Raw genomic sequence first — 11,243 nt, 5'->3', positions numbered from 1 at the left:
CTATCTATCTATCTATCTATCTATCTATCTATCTATCTATTTATCTATCGAAAACATGCAAAATAAAAATGCAATGTAAGTTTAAATTTAAATACTATAGATTAAACAGATATGGGTAGGGGATGGTTATGATTATTTATTTTCATCTTGCGAAACGGTGGCTTATTAATATACTAAAAAAATGGCAAAGCGAGTTATGGGCCACCATTTGTAAATTCAGGTTATTACAGAATAAATGTAGAGTCTTTGTATCTGCTACTTCGATTTCAAAATGTATATGCACCGCTAACTTTACATTTTACTTGTGTTTTTTTCTACGAGTTTGTAAAAATAGACCCATCAGAATGACAATCAGTGCACTTGCAGGCAATAGTCGAACTAGTCCTTGACATCTGGAACGCGCCGTGCAGACCCGCTGTTGTATATTGAGGGCTGCTGAAAAAGGGATTGTGAGTGTGAGAATGACGTGTTTGGATTTGATCCCGTTGAGGGGGTGGATCAAAATGAGTGTGTAATTAGTTAATTAGAGAGCTGTCAATGGGGTCGGTCCTCTGGGACCGCACTCAAAGCCAATGAGAGTCGATGGAGCGAGGGGGGCTCGTGTGGGACAAAGCGTAAGGAAAAGTTGCCAAAAAAGAGCACAGTTTGTGAGAAGAAGGGGTTAGAGCAAACATCGCTCCGTGACAAGTGGAAACGCAGGGCAGAATAGAGAGTTCAGTCGCTATGATAAAAATACATTTTGAAGGAAATTGCTAACATACAATAGAGAGAATCGAACAGCTGAACGTGGCTAGCAGAAAGGGTTACAGACGAATGCGTGTATCTATGCACTGTATAATAAAGATCACGAGAAGAGTGTTTAATTGCTTCAGCACAGACAGAGAAGTATTGAGAAATCGTACAATGACAGAACAGCAAAAGTTTACTTATCATAACTAGAATACAACGTTTATATCAACTTTAAGAAAAGTTGCAGAACAAATGTGTATTGTCATATAAGTAAGTGGGAGTTGATAGAACAAAGTGTAGGGTTATTTCAGTGAGCTAAACCCAGGTCACAGGACAGACATTCGAAAAATCTCAGTTAAACTTTTGTACCCAGTGGTTTTGTTTTAAAGTCTGTTAACAATAAACAAGCAAGCATGATGGATAAATCTAAAAACTTCCGCATAGATGCTTTGCTGTCTGTCGAGACTCACAGGTCCGTTCCTAACGCTTCCTCTCCGGGTCTGAACGGAGACAGACCCGCGGGGAGCCCCGGCACCTGCCTCCGGACAGAGACGCCGTCTCCCGGGTCTATGGTGCAGCTACAAGCAGCAATCATTCCAAAACCAGGTCTGCTGAACCTGCCGCACCAGGGACTTACATCATTTCAACACGGTGCCATATCTGCCATGTACCCGGCGCCAATGTATCCGATCTCCGCACTTGCAGCCCAGCATCCCGCTTTTGCCTACACCGGCTTCCCGCACCTGGGGCAGCCCCACCCGGAGCACCTGAAGGCGGCTGCGGCGGCTGCTGCTGCTGGATCCTTCCCACTGGAGCACTGGATCCGGGCAGGAATCATGGTACCCAGACTGCCGGACTACAACTGTAAGATTATTATTATTATTATTATTATTATTATTATTATTATTATTATTATTATTATTATTATTATTATTATTATTATTATTATTATTATTATTATTATTATAGTAGTATATCCAATTATTTTTATGATGCTTATAAAAAGAAAAAATGAAATAAAATATAACATAAGAAATTACATATTTTACAATAATATTCTGTAATGTATTTCTGTTATTAGATACATAGTTCCCACCTACCCCCCCCCCCCCCAGTCTGTAGCCTATAGGAGGGGGGGGATCTCATGTACAGTCATTCTTCAATGTAAGTTATTTACTTGATATCGATGTATTTTTTTTCAATTTCATGTGTTAAAATGTATTTTTTCTTCTCAGGTTCTATTAACTCGTTTAAATATATTCATAAATACCGGGTGACTTTTTAAAGAGGACTGTATTTACTACATCTTGTAAAGCGCTTTGTGATGGTGGTCCACTATGAAAGGCGCTATATGAAATAAAGATTGATTGATTGATTGATTTATTGTAAGGTATTGCGTCGATCACTGCATGTAAGGCAGAGGTCCCCAACTCTGGTGTCTTACATCAGTGTCTTACATCATCAATGGCTAAAGAGCAGGAACACCTGTTAGTCTTGACTAATTAAACCATTAACTGGTGCAATTAAGTAACTGAGAACGCGGTTGAAATGAAAACCAGCAGACCCAGTAACTTTCCAGCAGCGGGGTTGGAGACCCCCGATACAAGGCAATATAACCTATTATTTAGTGTTCAAAACTAGAATTGTAGCCGATTTATTTTTCGCATTGGTTTTGGGGGGTCGCTTCTTATTCGTAAAACCCGGTTCCTATCTCAATGCTGTTCTAACATTTAGATTCAACATATTACCCATTCATTGATCACACTAATAACGTGGCATGCATCGAGCTTATTTCTGGAATTGAGGGTCTACTGCAGACTATAATGTATAAACTTGAAGCAGCTATCGATTATATAGATAGATCTGGATTCTAGGTCTAGCCAGGCTTCTCAAAATGTATTTCGGGGACCACTTATATATGAGCGCCCATAAAAATGAAGAACAAAATCGCGCACCAAAGATAAAGTGGGAAATGAAGCTACAGCTGGTTACTTTGTACTGAGCTGGACATTGTGTGTCTGTCAGTCCAGAAGTCTTCACAAATATATGTATGTTATATATATTATATATAGATATATACTATATATATATATAATATAATATATATATATATATATATATATATGAGTCTATTGTTGAAATGCATATCAAGAACACTACTGCCTGGAAATTAATGTATATGTATACTGACTATCAATCTCACCACATGCCATTTTCCATATATTTCTAGGGAACCCCTGGATAACCTCTGTGGACCCTTATAGGTTTTTTTTTTTTTTTTTAATTAAAACGAATACACAAGTAAAATACATGTAATCCTTAACAATTTATTTTTTAGTGTTTATGATATAAACTTGTGTATAACACAAGCTACATGTAGTTATTACATGGTAGTACCACTCACACCAACAACTGGCGCTTGTCGAAACCAAGGGTAAAAAAAAACCCTAACCTCTTAAAAAAATAATGCTCAGGACTATGTGGTAAAATTAAATCAATACACTACTGGAGATAAAGAGAACAGTTAAAAAAAAAAAAAAGATTGTGCTGATTTGTATAATTTGAATACCTATTGCACCCTACAGATAATAAATCACCCACTTTAAAATAATAATTTCACGAGATCCTGGCACAAAAAACAAACACCAAAAATGATTACGCACCAATAATAATGGTTTATAGTATTGTATAAAGTTATGTCACACATTTCATACATTTTAATTGATGAACTAGACTAAAACATGTGAAACAACTTAGTGTTACAATGCACATTGTAGTGTAAAGTCAATACTTGCAAACTTATTTTTAAAATATGTCTCAATTTCAAAATACATTTATTTAGTATTCAAATAAAAAACAACTTGTTGAATAGTGTAAATATATAGTAATAAAAGACCTGTTATTCCTGGGTAGGTAGGCCTAATCTATTGGTGTTTGCAGCACCATTTTTGACATAAGAAAATAAATAAACGTTAGGCTAAGCAACAACTGGAGAGCATAATACAGTAATTTAAAAATATTTTGTTTTTCTAGTTTTAAAATATTAGCACCGTTTTAAAAAATGAGTCCTACTCTTAAATGTCAAACATTGCCCTGGACTTAATACGTTTCAGACGCAGTGCTGTAATAGGCTATTGTCTGTTTTTTGTGAAACATTTTTTTACCTTTCCGTTAAGATAGTCATCTGATATTTCTATAAAACGAAGAATAAAACACATGAAAACCACACTTATTTTGTTAATGGTTAATTTTGGGTAGGCCTTTTTCTTTCTTAAAGAACCGTTTTTCTTAATGACTTACAACAAAGTGTAATGTTGTTAGTACCAAAAAATACAACCTCCTGCTTTCAGAGTTTGTTGGGTTTTTTTTTCCAAATTTAAACCTTGCACGTTATTGCACTTTTGAGTAAATCTGGCCAAAATGGCCTTGTAAGTTAGATCCTCAAAAAAGGGAAGTTGCAGCTATAACTTCCATTTTTGGGAATCTCAACTTTTCAATGTTTTATAGCACTTATTCAGTGCTATTCCTTAAAAAAGGCACAGATAATGTATTACTTTAGGAAAATGCTGATAGAACGTTCTAACGGGATGATTAAACAGCACAAAACAAACGCGTTTTAGAAATAAAGTTAATGGGAAACAAGTATAGACCAACAATACATTTAACTCAAAGTATTACACCGTTGAGAATAATATCCATATGTTATATTTCATTTCATTATAGGCCTACATTTAGAAACATATAGGCCTACTATCCAACGCTTTGTAATCCAGTAAAAAGTAACCTAATAGTTTTAGCTAAGCTTTTCAAGAATTGTTTAGTAATAAATAACTGTCTGGTGTGTGTTTATCCCAACTTTATCCCACCTTTAGAAATATAGGATATATATATATATATATATATATATATATATATATATATTATATATATAGCTCTAGAAAAAATTTAAGAGACCACTGCACGTTTTAATAGTCAAAGAGATATATATATATATATATATATTATATATATAATATATATATATATAATATCTATATATATACTATATATATTATATACGTACGTTTGGTCATAAATGTAAAATTTTCTCAGATTGTCTAAAACTTGTATTTGGCAAAAGTCTAAACATTGTGTCTATTTCTTGTTTAAAGAAACAAAAATTTGCTTGTCTCTCCATGAAATTGCCAACAAAATAAACATCACCGTGTAAATTCAAAATCTCTTGAATCTCCATCAGATCGATTATAAATGTCCATAGTCTTCACAATAGAGAAACCTGCATAGCAATAAAAACATTTAAATAAATAAATAAATAAATAACCATAAAGCGCATATTAATGGGTGATTGGGTACCTGCAGAACATGGTGAGAAATACAAAATCAACGGGGAAATAATGCTGTTTTCGAAATTATTCGTGGGTGTTAATAATCAAATAAACTGATGTCGGGTTTGTAGCGACTGCAGGCAGTGCTCAAAGCATTGCAGTGCTACATTTTGGAAATCGTACGACAGCTTTTTTTATTTTTTTTATTTTTATTTTATTTTTATTTTTTTTAGACTGCTGTTACGCGGTTACACAAGCTGAAGGTCCTTTGAGGAAAACAATAAAGAAATACACCTACTATTTAAAGAGGATTACACCAGTTAATGTGTTACTAGGATTAAATCGCATTTATTACCGTTAATTCGAAAATGTATTTCATTACAGTCAAGAAAACTGAGGTAATAACGCTTATTCAAGATTAATGAAGCCGTTGTTGGTATTACTAAACGTCTGAAAATGCAAGGAGGAAATTAAAACCTTGGAATAAAACACCTGGTTGAGATAGTGGCGATATTGGCACATAAAAGTGACAATTAAACGACCGCAGGCTATTGCAACAGGTGCGTTTGTGTACAATGCACCATGCAAATCGAGGCTGCAGATTAAAACAGTAGCAGCGCGCAATCTTTCTAAATTCCGTTCGTTGTCATGTGCATTGCATATGCTTTAGGCTTTGGTCCCGATGTTACTGTATTTATATGATATCATTCTATCTTCAATGGCAGTTAGATATCAACTAGTCATTCTAAACGAACAAAAAAAAAAGAGATATTTCCTAACTTCGTTTTCAATGTACTCATTTTTTCAGTAACTGTATATGCCTTATTGCCTTGTACGACAGAATCACATGCGAGTGATAGTAATTAAATCTCACTGTTGTTAATGACCATTTTAATTAGCATTCAAACATCCGTGGGAACACAGAACACAAAATAATGCAATAACAAAGCACAAAATTAACCGTAAGCAAGCTTCTGTGCTCCTCTCTTCCTGTGTGTTTGTGGGCCAGTCCGCTCGCCCGCATGCGGTTCTTGTATAATATCCCAAACAAGGCAAGCTCATGGGGTGCGGGGGCGTGCGGGGCAATTCTGTTGGGGGTCCTACACTATAGCGTAATTTATGGATAGGATAATCTGGCTCTGATCATTGGTGTTGCAGTTTATATTATGCCAACGTTAAAATTCGTCGAGTAGAAAGGGCTTGAACGAGAACTCATTCAAGCGTGGGGCCGTTCTTTAGCTAATACTGCAGTATATAGCGCCTATTGGTCAATTTGCTTCAGACAACAGCGTTGTTTACTGATCATTAATCAGTTTTGTGGGGGTAATCTTATTAGTCACTGCCTGAATGATTGGACAACACGTTTTTTATCCGTGGTTCTGTGTGATACAGATGTCCAGTCACTGCCATTTCTTTACATTGCTGTAAATCATTAGCACCTTTTATAAATATTAAACTTTTCAATTTTGTTTTCATCATTAACTATATAAGGTACATTAAATATTACAGTCAACGGCACTTACAGACTAGGTGTGTGTATGACAATTAATTTTGAACATAGACCTGTATGTTTGGAAATATAACCCTTCAAACACATGTAGGAATAGATATATACATATATTACAGTATATTTTCTATGCCCCTTATAATAAAACACGCTCCTATAAAAATGTGTAGGCCTATGTGGCTTGCTTAAAATATAATATTGAAAATAACAATATGTGCATCTCATGAGGTATACTGGAGGCCACCTGCAGTTTATTCAACAGGATCCCCAGGTAACCTCTGACATACAGGTCAATTGATAGAGCAGGACTGTCTACGCCTGCAACAGCACAGAGTAAAGATTAAGTTCAAATTATTCCTCAATAAAGAGCAGCTACACAGGTGACCTCCGGCTGGTGCTTAACGATTCGATGGCTATTCTGGTTCCTGCTCTTAGTGCTCGATATCCAGGAGGTTGTGGACTGGTGGTTAGCTACATCAATATGAAGGCAGATTGAAAAAGCCCCTGTGTCACCTTCTTTGTGTCAGCCCTCCATTTTTTAAATGCATACTGTACAACAATAAAAATCTAGTATTATGGTAAGCAGCAATGCTGGTATGTAAAAGATGAGGATTATATATATACAGCTCTGGAAAAAATTAAGAGACCACTGCAAAATTATTAGTTTCTCTGGTTTTACTATTTATAGGTATGTGATTGGATAAAATGAACATTTTTGTTTTATTCTATAAACTACTGACAACATTTCTCCCAAATTCCAAATAGAAATATTGTCATTTAGAGCATTTATTTGCAGAAAATGACAGCTGGTCAAAATAACAAAAAAGATGCGTTGTTGTCAGAATAATGCAAAGAAAATAAGTTCATATTTATTTTTAAACAACACAATACTAACGTTTTAACTTAGGAAGAGTTCAGAAATCAATATTTGGTGGAATAACCCTGATTTTCAAGTACAGCTTTCATGCGTCTTGGCATGCTCTCCACCAGTCTTTCACATTGATGTTGGGTGACTTTATGCCACTCCTGCCGCAAAAATTCAAGCAGCTCGGCTTTGTTTGATGGCTAGTGACCATCCATCTTCCTCTTGATCACATTCCAAAGGTTTTCAATGGGGTTCATGTCTGGAGATTGGGCTGGCCATGACAGGGTCTTGATCTGGTGGTCCTCCATCCACACCTTGATTGACCTGGCTGTGTGGCATGGAGCATTGTCCTGCTGGAAAAGCCAATCCTCAGAGTTGGGGAACATTGTCAGAGCAGAAGGAAGCAAGTTTTCTTCCAGGACAACCTTGTCCTTCACAAAGACAAATCTGCCTGATTCCAGCCTTGCTGAAGCACCCCCAGATGAGTCCAATTTTCAGCTTTGCCCAACACCTCATCGTCTAATGGTTAGACGGAGACCTGGAGAGGCCTGCAAGCCACAGTGTCTCGCACCCACTGTGAAATGTGGTGGAGGATCGGTGATGATCTGGGGGTGCTTCAGCAAGGCTGGAATCGGGCAGCTTTGGCATGAATCAAGCCAAGTACAAGGTTGTCCTGGAAGAAAACTCGCATTTTTAGAAACCTTTCGAAATCTTCTTGGGAACCGGTGAAGTGATTGATCTGACCCTTGGAATATATCATCAGCATCCAAACCCACATCAAGTTTGCGAAGCAGAAGTTTCTGCGATAAATTTGAATGTCAAAAAGGCTGCCACAAATCTTCTCGAAAGCCGCCCTTAACAGCAAACTGCTACTATTTGAACACCGTTTGACCAACAAACTCCAAACATGGTAGTTATTGTCCCAGTAACAATGGAATACAAATATGTGAAAATGGTTATGTTTTATAAAACAAGATGGCTGTCAGGTTTATGTTTACGTCTGAAATATAAAACTGCCTCAATTGACAAACGGTTTACTTGACAAACTCGAAACTCCACAAGCATCATCCTTGACACTGTAGCAATACAACTGACTTTTAAGAAACTCCCGTTAAACAAGATGGCTGCTGACGCATTTTTGAAAAAAAAAAACTTTCAAAATCTTTTTCTGTGGAACAGTTGAAGTTGCTGATTTTAAACTTGGCACATTGAGAACTAAACAGGCTTAGACGGGTACTGATACTGGGGTTTGGGAGCCGTGAAACTGCCTGGCAGTTCTAGTTATTATTATTATTATTATTATTATTATTATTATTATTAATAATAATAATAATAATAATAATAATAATAATAATAATAATAATAATAATAATAATAATAATAATAATAATATATCAACAGATTCTGGTTAATAAACCATTTTTTTAATGCAATGAAGAGACTAGGTATGTTATGTGACAGTTAAACATGTATTGCTCATATGCTTTTAAATATGCACCTCAGACATGCATAAATACTGAAACAGCCTATATGAAGACAATAACCTCCCTATATTGTTTTATTTCTGATGTTGTGTGTTTTGTTCCCAGCAGCCCCGCAGTCTGGCCTGATGGGGAAGTGTCGCCGGCCCCGCACCGCCTTCACCAGCCAGCAGCTCCTGGAGCTGGAGAACCAGTTCAAACTCAACAAGTACCTGTCTCGACCCAAGCGCTTCGAAGTGGCCACCTCGCTGATGCTCACCGAGACACAGGTAGCATCACCTGCTGTAATACATTACATGTACCTTATTATACCTTATTATACCTCATTTCTTTTACAAAATACCATAATAAACCACTCCCTTTTTAGAGTACACATTGGACTAATGTTCTTCATTGGAACACCCTGAAACCTTTTAATTATACATCGAGATTCTGAGTTTCGGTTTTAACCGATAAACCCGATAAAACACCCCCGATACAAAAAAAAATAATTAATCGGTGGCTAGCAAATAAAAAGCTGTGGAAATAGTTAATCAATTCAAGTTGACTTTACCCTTTTTCCATTTCCCAGTGCTGCTAGGCAATGTCCCGCCTTCCTGACTTGCATTTATCATTGATTCGTTTTGAATACTGTAAACCCATCCCAACTACTCAGTGACAACAATTTAAAAAATTTAAAACAGAATTGTGGCGAAATGTAAAAAAAATGCCTACACACGAAAACCCCAGAAGAATGTACCCATGACCATAGGGATTTTGTTGTTGAAGACAGCAAAAGAAAGAAGGTACTACTTTAGGGTGCAAGTACTGTCGAGTTACTACTATACATATTTTGACAGAAAAAAAAAACGCTCAATCATTTTGGAAAGTAATCAAAAACAATAATTTCATACAGTGTATCAAAAACGAAAGACCCGAAAAAAAACGATTAACGTAAAACTTGAAAATAGCTAAAAATAAGCATCAAAAAATACAATTAATAAAACTGAAAAACAGAAGCCCTAATTATACAACTGGTTTCCCCCTTTCAGTTTATGAGTTGTTTCTGACTGGCTAATCTGATGACATGGAGTGACTGAGGGGGCTAAGTTTCTGACTGGCTGAGCTGATGACATGCAGTCTCTGAGGGGGTGCAGTTTCTGACTGGCTGAGCTGATGACAAGCAGTTACTGAGGGGGCGCAACAATAGAAAGGTGTCCGGTACCATTGACACCTGTTTCATTTGCAGTGATTCTCCTTAGCTTGGATATCTCCACAACGACCACATTCGTCAGCTGTTGGTCAGCAGCAAAGATTACATTGAAAATGATTGGAGAAACAGTCCCTGGTGATTTTCCTCTCCAAATCGTGGAAGTGCCAGATCCAAGGCAGCTCCCCATGCAGTAACCAGGAAAATGTCCTTTGTAATCTCTGACCCAGAAGTATAAAGACAGGTCAATCAAATTAGCATGGACCATGCATTTGCACTGTATGATAGTGATGATCTCTTTAGAAAGGAGACACCATTAGAATTTCATTTGACTTGTTGTGCAAAGTCGATAAATGTGCTCTGTGTTGGCAGGTGAAGATCTGGTTCCAGAACCGACGGATGAAGTGGAAGAGGAGCCGGAAAGCCAAGGAGCAAGCAGCGCAGGCCGAAGCTGAAAAGCAGAGAGGGGGGAAGCTCACGGACAAGCTGCTGCCTGGAGAGATCCGGCCCAGTGTGGGGGGAGACGAGGAGGATGAGGAAGATGAAGAGGAAGAGGAAGATGAAGCCCACTCGCACCCCACAAACTACCTGCAGCATGCCTCTGATCTCAGCTACAGCCCCCACAGCTCCTGCTCTGAGGACGAGCTCGGCATGACTGACAGGAAAATCAGAGCTGGCTTGTGAAGAAACCCCATTGAAGAGACTGGGGATTTATTTATATGGGGAGGGGCTCAATGTGGAGGGTACTGTTTTGCAATTGCTTTATTTAAAATGGGGGGCATAGCTCAGAGGAAAGAGCTTCTGGACTGCCCCACTGTCGGGTTACCATTATTTATAAGTGTGAGTTAGTGTGTGAATGAATCAAGGTGTCACAGTGGGTTAAAGCCCCAGACTATATATACTAATATAAGTAAACCAGTAGTAGAATATCATGCTCCTTCCTAATTCTGAAAGTGCAGCACCTGAACAGATATAATATATCAAAATCACAAAATTTCCATGGTTATACTTTTACTTCATTGAATGCTGCCAGGTAGTTACTGGCGATTAGGGTTTAAAACCGCAGACATTTGGGGATCAGTTGGCTGAACTTTTATATGTTCAAGATCAGATAACCCCAAGTATAAAAACACCAGCAAAACGAGTC

At 37.2% G+C, this 11,243-nt stretch overlaps 1 protein-coding gene across 1 annotated transcript; it reads left to right on the top strand.

Moving 5' to 3' along the window:
- Positions 1–1,136: 1,136 nt before the first annotated feature.
- Positions 1,137–11,243, top strand: mnx2a (motor neuron and pancreas homeobox 2a). Its single transcript, XM_041264824.1, has 3 exons — positions 1,137–1,593; positions 9,016–9,176; positions 10,469–11,243. The coding sequence occupies exons 1-3, from the start codon at positions 1,143–1,145 to the stop codon at positions 10,778–10,780; spliced, it is 924 nt and encodes a 307-aa protein (XP_041120758.1). The 5' UTR covers positions 1,137–1,142; the 3' UTR covers positions 10,781–11,243.

The sequence above is a fragment of the Polyodon spathula genome, chromosome 11, assembly GCF_017654505.1.
Source record: "Polyodon spathula isolate WHYD16114869_AA chromosome 11, ASM1765450v1, whole genome shotgun sequence".
In the NCBI taxonomy this organism is placed as follows: Eukaryota; Metazoa; Chordata; class Actinopteri; order Acipenseriformes; family Polyodontidae; genus Polyodon; species Polyodon spathula.
The sequence above is the reverse complement of the archived record's forward strand: the minus strand, read 5'-3'. Positions and strand labels throughout refer to the sequence as shown.